We start from the raw sequence: 16,751 nt of genomic DNA, 5'->3' as shown, positions 1-16,751 counted from the left end.
TCGTCTGATGTTATCTTTGCTTTTTTTCTCCATTTTTCATTTATGCATGGCTTATATTCCCTACTACATCATAAGCTGCTTTTTTCCCTGCTTTTTATTTTAGTTTTAATTAAAGATTCTTTAGAGCAGGGGTCCTATCTTATCTGCCCCCCCCTTCTCTCACCAACATCGAGCACAATGGTTAATTCAACTAAAAGTTAAACAAATGTTTGCTGATTGGTTGTTCTGGTCCTACCAAACCCACTGCCAAGGAACTACCACCACTTCACCCATCATGGCAGATCTACTTCTTCCCCCAGACCTGGTGTTGCTTAGAAAGCTTCTACCCACCACTCTACGTTGTCACTTCTGTGCTCGGCAGGTTACGCTCACAGGCGCTAGGGGTTAGCAATGCCAAGCAAGCTCCCCACCAAAGGGAGGATGACTTGAGGATAGGGGTCTTATCCCTCAACTGTTTTACTTTAACCCCAGCTACTACTAGGTCACTGCTGAACTCCCAGCCATCTTTCTTGAGTCCCCACTTGCCTCTCAGTAAGTGCTCTGTAGTGGATAGCCATCCCAGCATTGGCCTGCAAGTTCCAACCCCCATTGAGGCTTCGGTAATGGTCACGCCCACAAGGCAGGGCTGAGGGAGGAAGCAGAAGACCCAGGATCGAGAGGAGAAGTCGCTCTTGGGTCTGGGACCCTGGACGCTGGAGGTAGACTGCGCAGAGTTCTCCAGAGAACACTGCCGGACTGCGCCATACCTTTCTCAGACCCTACAACCTATCCCTTCATTTGTAAGTTACCCCACAAAATAAACCTCCCTTTTAAGTATGTGGAGTGGCCTTAATAATTTCACCACTAGTGCTCACAGGGAGCAGAATGACAAGTCTGCAGGCAAGGACTCAGAGGCTGAGGCCCGCTGCTCCATTTTCCCCACAGAGTGAGCTGAGTATGGACTCATTTCTGAGGCCTCCCTGTGGGCCCCAGCGGCTTCCTCTCCCTCTTGTGAATCTTCTTTCCCAGCCAAAGTCCCTATATTTGTTTAGTGGAGGGGTTGATGAAGCTGTTGAGATGGGATAGCTCTGTTTTCTAGAGTTTATATAAAATCCTATGTGACCCCTGACACTGCCAGAGCTTCTGTTTGTAAGATATTGACTTGGTCCACATCCCATCTCAGAATTTACCAATCCTGGTGTAGAGCCATGATGCTCAGTGCCCAGAACAACCCAAAGGCAGCTCAGATTTGAACTTACCCCACTGTCAGATGATACTCTGAAAGTACTTGAACATGTGTGTGCATACATATGTGCATACACTCATTCTATTCTGTCTTAGTTAGCTCCCTGTTGCTTGACCAGCCAGGCAACTTATAGGAGGGAAGATTTATTTGGGCTTAAGTTTTCAGAGGGATAAGATTGTCCATCACCCTCACTTGGAGAAGCATGGCAGCAGGCAGATGTGACAGCTGGAACAGCAAGCTAAGAGTTCAAATCTTAAACTGCAAGCACAAACAGAGAGAGAGAGAGAGAGAGAGAGAGAGAGAGAGACAGAGAGAGAGAGACAGAGAGAGAGAGACAGAGAGAGCTGAGAGTACCATGTGGCTTTTAAACCTTAGAGTTCACCTCCAGTGACATATTCCTTCCAGCAAGATCACATCTCCTAAACCTACCCAAACAGTGCCACCAAATGCCAACCAAGCGTACAAGCATCTGAGCCTGGGGGGGGGGGGGCATTCTCATTCAAAACAGCACATGTCCTAAGTCTACATTTTAGAAAATTCTACAAATTGCACACTGACAGATGGGCTTCTAGGTCAGCAACCGAAAGACTCTCCATGCAAGCAGGTTTGATTTGTTAGAATTTAGAGTATGTAACACTTATATCAAGACACAGCTTTCTTTTCTCTACTTCTGAATAAGAGATTCTGATCTGGAAAGTCTATATTGAGACTTCATCGTCTTAAGAGTCATCAGAGAGTCTCCTCTGAGCCCTAGGACACAGGACCAATGAGCCAGGGTGCTTTTTCCGACTCCTGTAAGTCTGGGGCTACTATTCTCATAAGTGAGGTTGCTATTGCCATGGACATGAATGCCTGGTATACACATATACATGTGAACTGCAAATATATGTATACACATGTGCACACAAATATTGATGTGAGCATTCATAAGCACATAAATACATGTGTACATATATTCACAGTGTGGTACATATGCATGTATTTAGTCATATGGCACTTATGTCCAAGTTGACCTGATGCTTTACTTTCCATTGTCTCTACAAACAATCATTTCTTCTCTTTTATTGAAGAAAATGTTTTCATACAATATATTCTGATCACAGTTTTCCCCTAACTCCTCCCAGATCCTCCCCACCTTCCCACCCACCCAACTCCATACCCTTTCTTTCTCTCTCTTTAGAAAACAAACAGGATAAAAAGAAAAATCACAAGAAACACACAGACACATAAAAAATAAAACCCATAAAAACACAAGGTCAGATCATTCTTGAAGCAGTCATGGACTGATTTATTAGTTGGACTTCCTGGCTCTGCTCCCCCCTCCCAGACAACCCATACCTTCTGTAAAGATCACAGCTTTCTCCTGGCTACCTCTGTATGCTCAGGAGCCCTCTGTACTTCGCAGTGGTCCTTGGAAACGCAGATTGGAGTCAATAGGGTGCCTCTTAGAAAGAACAAGCTTCTCAGCTTAGGAGCTGCATTCACACAGTATTTGAGCTCCTGTGGGCCTCCCCTCTCCCCAGCCACTCCTTGTCACAGAAACAACTTCAGACTTTGGTCTTCATTCCCAAGTGAGAAGTCAATAGGTCCGAAGTATGAATGTTTCAGCAACCATTCTCTGGAAAACAATACCAGCCTACATTTTCCACAGAGCTATTAGATGGCCCATATTTCAGTGCCCTTGTTAGTTTTGGAGAGGATCAAAACCAACCAACCAACAAAAAACGAAACAAAACAAACAAACAAAAACAAAACCAAAAACACAAGACAGAGGGTGAGGAGATAGCTTGGTCAGTAAACTGCTTACTACGTAAGCTTGAGGACCTGCCCTCCACTCCAGAACCCAGGTAAGAAAGCCAGGCCCGGTGCTCACACGTGTCATGGCAGCACTGGGGAGGTGGACACAGGCAGGCACCTGTGGCTCACTGGCCAGATAACCCTGCGTATGTAGCACACACCAGGTCGGTGAAAGATCCCACCTGAAAGAAAGGCCAATGGCACCTGAGGACTGACACCCAAGGTTGACCTCTGGCCTCCACATGCTCATACACATATTCCTGAAAACGTGTTCAACACACGCACATGCATGGGGGAAGAGAGAGAGGGAGAGAGAGAGAGAGAGAGAGAGAGAGAGAGGGAGAGAGAGAGAGAGAACCCAAAACTCCAAATCAAAGTTTTGCTAACTTTGTGCTTTGAATTTTCTTTTCCCTTCTTTTGTTTTTCTTTCTTTCTTTTTTTTTCCAGAGCTGAGGATTGAACCCAGGGCCTTGCACTTGCTAGGCAAGTGCTCTACCACTGAGCTAAATCCCCAACCCCCTTCTTTTGTTTTTAAGATTGACATTTATTTTTTATTATTTATTTGTGTGAGTGTTGGGGGATAGATGTACATGAGTGCTGTACCCTAGGAGGCTGGAGACCAGAGGGCTAGGAACCCCTGAAACTGAAATTACAGGCAGTTGTGAGGTGCCATGTTGGTGCTGGGAAGCAAACCTGGGTCCTCTGGAAAAGCAGCAAGTCGCTTAACTGCTGAGCCATCTCTCTAGCCCCTATGCTTTGAATATTTAATTCTTGGATTATGAATAACATTGAGCACATTTTGTCTTCACTGCCTATTCATATTTCTTCCTCTGTGAATTGAACTATGACTGGCTACACTTATTTCTCCTTCAGTATAATCCTTTCTCCTAACAATCATGGACAGGTCATGTGTTCTATTGGTATCATGCAATGGCATGGTAGAACACAGAAAGCAGTTGGAATTTTGGTGGACAATTGGCGATAGGAAGGAGCCAGCTGCCGGGTGCCAGTCTTCAGTAGTACAATGGAGCTGGAAGCAGTGGTACACACATGTAATCCCAGCTTCTCAGGAGGCTGAGGCAAGAAGATCACAGAATGAAGAACTGACTGAGCTACAAAATGAGTTCAGGTCCAGCCTGGGAAACTTAGCAAGTCTAAAAACAAATAAATGATAAATAAATAATAGAAGAGCTTGGATATAGCTTAGTGGGAGAGTACTTCCCTTGTATGCATGAAGCCCTAAGTTAATATCCAGTAACCAACCCCCTCCCCCCAAAAAGAAGTAAAAGCATGGTGGTAAAACTATAAGCTGAAATCTAGGTGCCTGGGATTGCAGCCTGGCTTCCCACCCACCTGCTGTGTGAGTGATATTTGGCGCATGATGTAACCTCTAGGAGCCTCAATACCCCTGTCAGTAAGATAGAGGTAGCTTCACTTTTAAAAACAATACTTTTAGTAATTCTTTGACAGTTGCATACAATGTATTTTGATTATTCTCACTCCCAGTTTTCCTCACGACTCCTCCCAGAACCCCGCCCCCCAACCTCCTCACCCACTCCCAACTTTACACACGCTTGCTTGTGCTCTCTCTTCCCACTTGCTCTCTCACTCACTCAAAGACGCCAAGTCCAATTTGCACTTCCGTATACTCATGGGTATAAACTATGGGCTGGAGCGTGGTTGACCTACCAGGGGCCACACCCTTAGAGAAAACAGACTCTCTCTCCACCAGAAGCCATCGGCTATCAATAGCTTCTCAGTTAGGGGTGGAGGGGGCTGTGAGCCCCCCCCCCCCGTCTCTATTGTTGGCATGTTGCCTGGCTTGGTCTTGTGCAGGTGACCGCAGCTGCTGTGAGTTCCTGAGTCCTGGCATGTCCAGGACTCCCTGAGAATGCTCCAGTCCTCTCTGAATTCTGGCTCTTAGAATCTTCCCACCCATCTTCCAACACAATACAATGTGGTGGTATAAATAAATGTCCTATTTGTGGCAGGGTACTCCACTGACACTGACTCTCCACACTTTGATTAGTCACACACACTTCTTCATTATTGAGTATGACTGCAGCTACTGTGGCCATTTAAACTTATGAACTTCCTTGTCCTATCCTGCATTTCTTCCTTTGTTCTCCAGGAACCTTCGGGAAGACGTAAGATGTGATAGTAAAGAAACCCAGCAGTTAGCAAAGAAATTTTTCATAATGGATAGAAAACATAGCACACTGCTTCTCCTTTCCTTCCCTGGGAAAAAAGTTTATCTCACCTGCTTCTTCCCATTGACCCAGATGAACCTGCTTCGTTGGGTCACATAAAGCATACATGAAGGAGAATCCTGAAATAGCTCTTGAATTCACTCTAGCTATACCAAATATTGGTAGTGGTTAAGAGAGTTTATGATTCCAAAACATTTTTCTCCCATCCCACCTCTTCTAATGATCTTCTAGTTGGAGGTTGATTTGAGGGATTTATGTGTATTTGCATGTATATGGTGAGGAATGTATTTTAGAGAGAATCCTAATATCAAATAGGTTTGTTAAATTTCTCATTGAAGCATGCCTATGTGGATAGGGAGGCTGAGAAGGCATATGTGTGGGTTTTGACTTAACCACCACCCATAATGTAAAGGAATATCTTAGAGGGCTAGCTAGTTTTCCATGGAACATTTTCCAGAAGTGTTGCCTTACTGAAAATGGAAAAGTTTTTCAAGAGTCAAGCTTTTTTTTCTTTTTGATGGTGAGAGTTTTTGGTGACTTGATTAAAGAAAGAATATTTAAATTTGCAGAAAATGTCATGTATATATGAAAGAAAACAGACATTTTTATTGCTCTACCAAATGGGATGATTTGTGTTTCCAATGAAAGAAGCATATTTTAAATACTTTATAAAAAATTAAATATCCCACCCTACATAAATCTCTAATGAGATACTCATTTGGGGAATTTTCAAAGAGGAGCCTTCCTGAGTTCGTTCAAGATAGGTAAGAATTGGAGAGCCCAGAAGTAATGGGCCTTTAATGGTGCTCTCCTGCCATGAACTTGTTTTGATGGTAACCTTGGTGACAGCCGGCTCTTCTCTAAATCGTCTCATCTCTCCCACTTAAAAGAAGTGTGACTGTAACAATCCTAACTTCTCTCCTCTCTTCCTCCCTTCTTCCTTCTCCTTCTCCATTTCCCTGCCCCATGTTTCTTCCCCTGTTCTCCAGGAACCTTCTGCATCATCTCACTGTGTACCTGTGTGGCTGGGATCAACTTTGAGTTATCACGTTACCCACGCTACCTATATGGACTTCCAGATGACATCAGCCATGGCTATGGATGGTCCATGTTCTGTGCATGGGGGGGCCTGGGCCTCACGCTAATCTCGGGATTCTTCTGTACCTTGGCCCCCTCTGTCCAACCTGTCCCGAGGACCAACTGCCCTAAATCCAGACCAGAAAATGGGACAGTGTGCTAAAAAAAAAAACAAAAAACCCAAACCCATACATATATATATATATATAAATATATATATAATATACATATATAAAATGAAACTCAATCAAGATGATGCCAGTGCCAAGGTAGAGTTGAGTTGGCTCAGGCACCTGCATCTCATCAGACTTTGCGTTGCCTCATCTCCAAGATGGGAAGAGTGTTCCCATCCTGTGGCTCTCTCTCATCAGTTCTTGACTTTGGCTTCATGATTTCTTCAAGACAGAGTGAAAGCCACCACCTGCGGTAGCATCTTGACCCCTGTCACTCATAAGGATGTGGTGGTGAAGTGGAAGGGACAGGGCAGTGGTCTGAAGCGATACAGATATAGAGAAGGAAGTGCTACCCTCTGGGCCAGCAGGAAAGGCCACCACCACCCCAGCCATCATATCATGGGGAAACTCAGTCCCTTGAGTTCACAGGATGCCACCACATCTTTGAGGCCATTTTCAGAACCACTTCTCTGCTCCTCCTGTTCTGAGCTCCTTCCCAGCCCACCAGCGACACACCAGGAGTGGAAGAGAGAAAACAGACTGAGAAGGAAGTTTTCTCTTTGTGGCCAAACCGTTGGACAACGTTGTAGAGGTGGGAAGGGGAGAGAACATGCTGAGAGGCAAGATCAGCATCAACAAAAGGACATTTCAGTGGATGCTTCGGAAAACCCAGTCTTACCTTCCAGCTGCCTTACACCCAGTTAAACGAGAGGCCACCCTGTCCTCCCCTGCCTGTGCTCTCTGGGCAGATTGAGCCTTTGAGCAATGCTGTGATATGTGTGTGTGTGTGTGTGTGTGTGTGTGTGTGTGTGTGTGTGTGGTGTGTGTTTGCATGCGCACATGCGCGCATGCACGCATAGGCTTTGGGTGGTTACCTTTTTCTTTTCCACTCTTTGAATGGAAATATCATCTTATTCTCTCTCTCTCTCTCTCTCTCTCTCTCTCTCTCTCTCTCTCTCTCTCTCTCATATTATTATTGTTTTTGACCCATTATGGAGGCCTTGAGATCTGGATCTGGGAATTATCTTGAAGGGCAGGCCTTCATGGGTGCCAATGCAACAGCTGCAGATCCCTGGAGAGATACAAAAGTGTGTGTGTGTGTGTGTGTGTGTGTGTGTGTGTGTGTGTGTGTGTGCCTGCCCATGCACATGTGTATATGTATGCACATGTGGTGGATATTTCCTGAGTGTGGGGGTTTTATTGTTTGTGTTGCACCTTTTTTTATTATTATTATTTCTGGTACAGCTGAAATTCCCAGAGGGCAAAACCACTGGGCCAGAGAACCCTGTGGTACTTCACATCATGGTTCTGGAACTCCGCAAGATTTAGTCCACTAATTTTGGAAGTTCAAGACACAGCTGGGCACAAAAGAGGGGGAACATAGAGTTCAGGAAGAGAAGGAATATTGCCTCTGGTTGCTGATGTACAAGTACATATACCAAACAAGACCTTCACTCCCCATTGTGGGGGCTGTCCTTTGTCACTGGACATCTGCTCCTTTTCTAGGGGTGAGCCCTGTACAGATGAAAGGAAATGGGTCACATGTAGAGAGAGCACCTCCATGTCCCATGGGCTCAAGTTTGTATGATATTGTGTAAATTAATGGAGAACTCTTGACTCTTTCCTTTCTTATCCCTTTCCTCTTGATCTTCAAGACCATGAATCCCAAAATAGCTGTCTCTCTTAGTGGCTAGCACCCAGACTTAGGTGGGACAAGGCCAACCAGGTATCTCAGGCTCGCTTGAGCAGATTGGCACTGGGTGCTGGCAAGGGAAGAAGTCAGCCAGAGCTGTGAATGCCACATGGCAGGAGCAGCCCATGGTTACCTTAGGGACCCTGCTGGTGCCAACTGTCCCTGGGGAGGCAAGGAGAGAATCCTGAGCTGGTGCAGCCATGGTCAGCCATGTGGAAGGGGAGCTCAGCTGCTGCAGAACAGATGTGCTTTGGGAACTTTGCCAACCACTCAGCAGCCTTCCTCCCCTAAGTGCTCCACTGCAGCTTCCCGTTCCCAGCCTCTGTTCCTACCAGACTCCTCCCCTCTCAACAGTCTCCCAGTCCTTCCTCCGTCTACCAGGCTGTGGGGCCTGTTTGTCTCATTGGCTCTCTCCCCCTCTCTCCCTCTCTCTCTCTCTCTCTCTGTGTGTACATACATGTACGTGTACTTCTATCAGGGTGTGATATCCAATGGGCTTCAATGTGGGTAACTCTTTGCATGTGTCTCTCTGGTGCAGTGTGTGTGTGTGTGTGTGTGTGTGTGTGTGTGTGTGTGTGTGTGTGTGTGTGTGTGTGTGTGTGTGTGTGTGTGTGTGTGTGTGTGTGTGCCTATATAGAAGTATGGATGCATTTCTCAAGTCTCCCTCATCAGGGCCCTGGTTAGAAGATCTTACATGTGAGTACCCCAAGTGCAGGAGTGCCAGGTGAACAGGGGTAAGCTGGGGGTCAGAGAATGCTGCTGGCTTCCAACTGAGATCCTAAGGTTGTTCTTAATATAAGCAGTGTATTCTATGATAGGGAATTAATTTTCAGAAAAAAAAATCAGTTTTTTAATTGAGAATTTCCTTTTTTCTTTTCCTTTGAAAAGCTAGATTTTTCTCTTAAGGTGAAGGACATACTTGGGATTGGAAAATGAAAGTACCTCAGATTGAGAGGATTTTTTGTCTTCCTCCAGGGTATCTTGACCTGAGCAGGAACAAGTCGGTGTCCATGAACATCTACTGGGGGGCACAGAACTTGTCTGTGATGGAATATTAATTCCAGTAGTTTTCCAGTTGCAAAGAGATGGAGGAAGCTGAGCTAAATGGGACAATTTGCTATCCACTATTTAAACTTTTCTTAAGTAAACTTGTTTGAATATACGAGTTCACAGACCTACCATTTATGCCCTGCTTTTAAAAAAAAATCATATTCATCATAAACAGATCAACTGTTCTATCCAAGTGCCCAACTCTATCTATGACAAACTTTTAATAAAACTTACTGGCTTCCTTTGAAACAGGAGAATTCTTGAAATATTAGATGGACTCCCAGGAAGGAGACAGATTCTCCGGCTCAGTTTATTCAACACACCATCAGCAGAGCAGGACCTTAGAGTCACTTTCTCACTCTATCAACCAGACAGGTGCAGATACACACATGCTGGGGTCTGTACTACTTAGCAACAAAAACAAGCTCCGGCCCCTGATCAAGACGAAAGTCTCCACAATGACAGCTGATAGCAGTCTCTGTCCAGGTGATCTGATCCTCCCATCACAGGGGATGGACCACTGGTTAAAATGAGCCCTTCTCAGGCAGTTTCTGGAGCTTTCTGGCTGTGAGGTGGCTAGGGAATGAGTAAAAGGGAGCATAGAAAGAGCTTTGGTTTGTGAAACACTCTAGTTCAGACTCCACTAACTAAATCATAGAGTCCAACCTTCTGAGGGCACTGAGAGCCAGTGGCCTCTGCAAGACCCCTGTTCCTACCCAGGAGAAGTTCAAATTCTTTTAGCTGTGTGTCTACAAGGAACATGGTTGCACGTGCTGTGGGCGCTGTGCAGACGAACCATGTGAGAGCAGTTTCGACATTCACTCCCTTGATCTCCCCCAGACTGGAGATTTGGGAACTTTGGGGGTCTAGCTGAGAGTAAGTACAATTTCTTTTCCTCGCTTGGAAGTTATGGCTCTTCTTCTGCTTTCTTCTGCCTAAGGCTTTCCTGATGATCAGTTTGTGACAGCTGCCTTCTGAAGGAGGAGAGGGATTTCAGTCTCACAAGGATGTGTGTGGATCACCGGCATCAAAATATAAGAAAGAAAATGTCTGTTTCAGCTTCAGTCACCTGACAGCCTTTCAGCAGCTCTCTTTCTCACCTCTAGAAATCATGAAAGCATAATTAGACAGCTCCACCAGATCAAGGTCAGCCCTCTTGGGCCTCAGGTCCCTGAGTGGAGCCCTGGGTCCTGACACCATGCTGTCGTATATTTTCCCTCTCTCCAGGGTTCCATCCGGGTATGTCACTTTTCCTCCGTAGGAGAGGGTACCCTGAGACTTTACATCTCCTTGGTCATCCATATACATAGTAAGAGACCTAGTAGGAAAACACCACGTGTCTTCCTGACTTCAGGAAGACGTGCTATTTAGGTCTCCAGTGCTGCCCACCTAATAAAAGTCGGAATAATAAATTTAAACTCATTGTTCAGAACATTTGGTTTCAACTGTCCTAGGCTGGGAACATCCATCCACTCATTTTCAATCATGTAGTGGAAGAAGTGGGGATAGACCCAGACACTCTCTGTCTTTGTTTATGTGGACTATCAGTTGCTCCTCCTAGTTCAAGGGAATCTTCTTTTCTGAACATGTCTCTGCTGAGGCTGGGCTGAGATGCCCCAGTGAGCACATCTATACCCAGGGAAATATGCTACATCAGAAGAGCTGATAACACAGACAGTAACAGGGAAAGGTTCTTTTTTTATGCAAGTCCAGCAGAGCAGATGCTTACAGATGATGCCTCTCAGAGTGTTGACTTCTAGGATTATGTTTATCATCTTTCCATTGATGTTTCTATGCCACAAAACATTTCTTTGACATTGTTCCTAGTCCTTAGACTGGGTTATTACTGGCTATTGAGCCCCACCCTGAGGAATACATGCTCATTATAGAAAACTAGGGGAAAAAAGCATGATTGGACCGAGAGACCAATCATAATCCCGTCATTCTGAGGCCTCTACAGTGAGCCCAGTCATAATGGTCAGAACCTCAGAACCTCTGCAGTGAGCGGTTGTCACTGGGGGGATAAATGGGGCCAGGAGGACATGGCATGGCCACCGATCTGGCATCAGTAATTCTGTGTTCTTGGCAGCACCAACACAAGCCCCAAGGACAGCAAGGAGGTCTTTAAAAACTCATGCCAGAGCTAAAGGTTACTATTTAGGGATTCTCTCTCTCTCTCTCTCTCTCTCTCTCTCTCTCTCTCTCTCTCCCTCTCCCTCTATCCTACTTATTCTTTTTTTCAGGTGCCATCTCAATCTAATCATGGGTATAAATTCACTAATTAAGCTACACTTGTATAATGCAGCCATGACTGTACATTTCATTCCACTCTGTACTGATATGATTTGTGACTCTGGGCACTGTGTCTTCTCCATACTTGAACTTCCTCATCTACAAAATGAGGATGGTGATAACATTTTACCTCATGGTATATTAAGGGTGACAAAGAAATTGCAAAGCAATTTGTAAACATGAAGTGTCTATGAATTATGCACTGTTCAAATTACCCGTTATCGGCAGCGTAGCCACTAAAATGGAATGGTTCCATCAAGGCTCTGCCAAGTGCAATAATGTGGAGAGAGAGGGGGGCCATCTTGGTTGCTGAACTAGAGTGTAGCTGTCCAACTGGAGCACATGGGGTTCACTCCTCCCTTCAAGCCCTCTGGAGGAACTGCCTCCTTCATATTCTTCACCCATTGCCAGACTCACTTCCTTTTCTCCAAGGCAAGTTTCGCAAAGTGCACGCTCATTCCTGTTGCTTATTACCAGAAGTGATGGAGCAAAGAGGCCATAGATGTCTGTAGCAGTTCACCTTGAAAGCAGGTGTGGAGTTAATGCTGTGTGTTTGATCAGTTCTAGTATCTTTCCTAGCTGTACATGCTCATGTTGGGGCAAAGTCAGATGCTTAAAGCTTTTAAAGTTCCCTCATGTTTAGAGTGAGGATAAGTATGATAGAGTGAGAGCCTGCTTCCTCTTGTCAGGCTGCAAAGCTAGTGACTTCTGAGTTCTGATAGGAGGTCCTCTGAATGGTATATCCAGTTGGGATATTGCCCAGTATGATCTTGCTTGGATCCTAGATTCTAAAGGGGAAAAGAGCAGATTCCCCAAAAGAACCCCCATGCTTTTCTTCTTCCCTGCGTGCACCAAGACTTTCAACCAGAGAATAACAAGTCTTTGCTCTCTGTATGACTAGAGCCCAGCCAAAAGTAAGGGTAATGGCATGCCTGCAAGGGTGGCTTGTTCAGGGCCAAGGAACAGAAACCGGGTCCCAATCTAGGCATCGCCCAGCTGCAGCTCAGCCTGGCATCTCCCTGACACATGCCAGCCTACTACTCTTCATGCCTAAGGCCTGCTGTGACTCCCCAGGGGAACAGCCCTGTGTCCCCCCTTTTTCTCCTCTGGACCCCAAGCTTTTTCTTTCCTCTCTGGGTGGCCCATAGGCCCATTCTCATTTGTATGTACTGGTACGTCTGTGTTGTGAGTGTGCCGATGCCTTCACACAGAGATTTCACAGAACCACTCTTGTGCCCCTTCCCTGCCCCACCCCACTGCCCATGGTGTGACTGTTTTGCTATTCAAGACTATCTGTAAAAATGTACAATAAAAGTGAAAGCTGAAAATAAAGGGGAGGGGTATCGCAAATACTCAAATGCTGAATAGAGCCCTCAGTTTTCTGAGGACTTGTGAGGACTGCCCTAGAATCTGGACTCTGGGGGCACTTAAAGGGAGGGATACCTGTCACAGGAGAGTTTTCTGGTTGTTTCCCTGGTAACCACCATGCTTGCTTGCTTAGTACTCTCTGTTCTGAAGACGTTTGCCTTTAAAGTTAAGTCATTCTCCCCCCAAATAAAAGCATATCATCAAAGTTAGAAGAGTGAAGGTCATGGCCGACATCAACCCAAAGACCTGACCTGGGGTGACATTAGGGACTTCGTTAATAGATCACCTGGAACCTTGGGTGAATCTTGTGACCTCACAATGTATCTATGTCCTCTCAGCCTCACAGGGAGCAGGGTGACTCATGGGAGACCAGGTCTCCCCCGTCCATTCTGCTGCTGTTTTGTACCCTTGCTGGCTGTTGCATGCTGACCAAGCTGAGGCAAATCAGGAGATGCTTTCTCCCTGCTGCTCTTGGCCCAAGCTGATATCCCTTGGAAAGTAACCTCAAGCCAGCAGCCGATTTGTGTGCAGTCCAAAGCCTTTATTCTACCTGTTCAGTCTCAGATGCCTTGTCCAACCCACTTTGATGATCTCGTCTTGCTCTCTCTGCTGATAGAGCATTGCCTCATAGGACTAGGGCAGGAGAAAGAGCATCAAAGGAAGCGAGTGAATTGCTTTACCAACTGTGGCTTGCTCTACAAATATGTGAGAAGATGCAGACGCTGGCCAGGGGACATTATGAAATGGGAAGGAAAAAATTAAAGGTGATTCTGGGGCTGGGGAGGTGGCTATGGGTAGAAGATTTGGTGAGATTAACTTAGAGGTTAATGAAAACTTTGGGATGAAGAAATTTCTGTGCTTCCAAAATCCCCTCAGCAGAGTGGCAGAGAAATATCCCAAAGGCAGTAATTGTGGAACAGGAGGGATTAGAGCTGTACAGGGTATGGATAATCAATCCTGGAGTGCAAGCAGCTGCCAGAAGGATCATTGTCTCAGAGAGATACACAACTCTGGCCTGTGCCAGCACCCCCTCCACTCATGGTTATAGGCACCTTCAGTCTACAACTTCCCTGCCCCTGATGGACCTTGGTGACCCTCCTTGAGACTTGTACAAGGAAGGTGATTTAGACTACTGCTGTCCAATAAAATTTTATATGAGATATGTATGCAATTTGAAATATCCCACTAGCTGCATTTTAAAGTGCCAACAAAACAGGTGAAATTAATTTCCATACTAAATTTTAACCCAGCATATGAAAAATATTAGCACTTCAACATGGGATCAATATAAAAGTTACTGGCATGTTTTATGTTCAGGTTATTTCAAATGAAATCTAAATCTAAGGTGAATTTTACCCCGAGAAAACATCTCCAACTGGCTCAACCACATTTTTAGTGCCCAAAAGCTGCATCAGGCTTCTGGTACCCGTCTAGAAGATAGCATCAGGTCTGTTCAGAGACTGAGCAGGATGCCCTTGCCAGCGAGTCACTCACAGTTGCAGATTTCATTGTGGGGAACAAAGGCAAAGGCAGCATTTGCTGAGTAGGAAGTAGAGCTATCTCCACCATGCTGTCTCACCTCTGGAAGTTCTACTTTGCCAGCTTAGTAAGGGGAGAGAGCTGCTGTGAACCAGCCACATGTCTGCCACAAGAGGCATTAGTGCTATCCCTAGGCATGGCCCTGATGACCTATCAAAAGCCTAGGGGGAAAGCAGGCCATGTGCCCTTAGGCTGTAGGAGCATCAGCCACAACCCACTCTATCCATACAGATGTCTTTTATCTCATGATAAGGGATAGACAGGCCTCCCCATTGTTAAGAATACACATCTCTTCCACTTCTTAACATCTGGTGGAGGCTCCTGCTAAGAACATCTCACTGATATTTGGAGCTATTTAATCCATCCTCCAATTTCTTTGATTTTTTTTTTTTTTAAATCTTGAATGCTGAATGGAGATATGGGAGAAGAGCAGCAGGCAGACTGTATCTCCTAGGAGGTGGCAGAGACAAGTTCTGTCCTTACACTAGGACTCAGGCCACCATTTCCTACCTCTCCTTTCTGATTAGAGATCTTCCTTAGGTCTAAATAAGCCTCATTTGTGTGGGAAATAGACAGGTAGTGAGATCTTAGGGCATAGAACAGAATAAATATAAGCAAGCCTCTGGGCATTTTCTAGTCATTTCAAAGAGCAGGTATGATAAGGCTTGATTCACTTAAAATCTATCACTCGGGGCCCTATGCTGCTGAGCAGGGGAAAGAGAGCTGATTTGGTGAGTATGTTTTATATGTGGTCATTAGACAGGGACCATCGCCGGCAAAACACTCAAACACCTGGAGTGTTTATGGTCCGACACATTATTGCTCAGTCAATATAAATTTATTTACCTTCACTCTAATTTGCATAGTGCTTTCTGATTGGTTAGACACAGTGTGGTGTATACTGCAGGATTCTAACAACGACTCTCCCCTTGGAGGTAGCAATTCCTGTGGTTATTGGTGCTAAAAATAAGATTAAATATTATGTTAATTTGTTCTGATATGATGTGAATAAATGTATTGTTTAATCTTAACAAGAATGCTACATCTTATCAGATCTATTGTATGTCTGTTTCTTCTCATAATTAATTAATTACAGGAAAGGTGATCCAAACCAGATCTCAAAACTCTTGTGATATTCTAAGAGGAACTTAACAGGGAAGTGGGAGGGGAATGAAAAGGGAAATTACCAGGTTCCTGTGACTTTGAAAGGACTGAGGAAGCAGAGAGCGTTTGGGGACTTCACTGAAACTGACTGCATCTTGCAATTTTCTTTTTCAAATTGGCAGAAATATTGTTATTTCCATCGATTGAAGAAAAAAAGTGTCTGGTAATTAATTAAATGACTTGTTCATGGAGAAAATAAAAATAAATAATCTGTCAGTTGTGGAATGTAAACTGATTAAACAATTAAATAAAGAAGACCATGTTGTGTGTTTTAAGAAGCCGTGTCTGCTCTCTGTTTGGGGGATGGGTGGGAGTGGGGAGGGTACGGGCTGCAGTATTTCCTGGAGAATGGTGTTCCCTGGGGTTGTGTAGAGAAATAAATTGTGCAATTCTTCCACAGCTAGCTGAAAATGCTAATCCAGAAGGAAACTGACAATAGACATTTCAGTAATGTGCTGGCCAAAGGTCTATGCTTTGAGCATTGGGGAAGAGACGAAAATGTGCAGATGGAGTGAAAGAGAAACAAGAGGACATTTGTTGTTTTTTCTCCCGTCACAGACATTAAGAACAAGAAATTCATAGTCTTCATGAGATGTTGCAATGGCTAGTTACATTCCGGCCCCTTTACCAATTTCCTAGCTCCCCGCAAAGAGGAAAACTTCTTAGTCTTCCCTAGCTTGGTCCCTAACTTAAAGTCACATTTCCTCTCTACCCACCTACCCCTCAAAAGCTCCTGTGTATGACAAGGAATGCTGAGAGAAAGAAAAGTTAATTGGAGGTGAGTGCTTTAAAAACGAGTCTTGGGCAGTGGTGGCACACGCCTGTATTCCCAGCACTCGGGAGGCAGAGGCGGGTGGATCTTTGTGAGTTTGAGGCCAGCCTGGGCTACAGAGTGAGTTCCAGGACAGCCTCCAAAGCTACAGAGAAACCCTGTCTCGAAAAACCAAAAACCAAAACCAAAAACAAAAAAACAAAAACAAACAAACAAAAAACAAAACAAAACAAAAAAACAAACAAAAAACCCCCAAACAAAAACGAGTCTCATTTCTCCATCAGTATCTCTAGGTTTAAAGGGAGGAAAATGGCTTTGCGTGATATAAGTGAAAAATGAGTTTCCTGAAAAGACATGGCTAGGTAGAAGCCTGGGTAGTCAGACTCCCGTC

The 16,751-nt window shown here is 44.9% G+C and overlaps 1 protein-coding gene across 1 annotated transcript in view; it reads left to right on the top strand.

Moving 5' to 3' along the window:
* Tmem178b (transmembrane protein 178B) overlaps positions 1–6,495 on the top strand; it is a 386,876-nt gene extending 380,381 nt beyond the window's left edge. The window contains exon 4 of the mRNA XM_036180393.1: positions 6,222–6,495. Coding sequence (XP_036036286.1) covers positions 6,222–6,472 — 251 coding nt within the window. The 3' untranslated portion in view covers positions 6,473–6,495. The remainder of the gene's footprint in view (positions 1–6,221) is intronic.
* The last annotated feature ends 10,256 nt before the right edge of the window (positions 6,496–16,751 follow it).

This window comes from Onychomys torridus, chromosome 3 (assembly GCF_903995425.1).
Source record: "Onychomys torridus chromosome 3, mOncTor1.1, whole genome shotgun sequence".
Taxonomy (NCBI): Eukaryota; Metazoa; Chordata; class Mammalia; order Rodentia; family Cricetidae; genus Onychomys; species Onychomys torridus.
The sequence above is the reverse complement of the archived record's forward strand: the minus strand, read 5'-3'. Positions and strand labels throughout refer to the sequence as shown.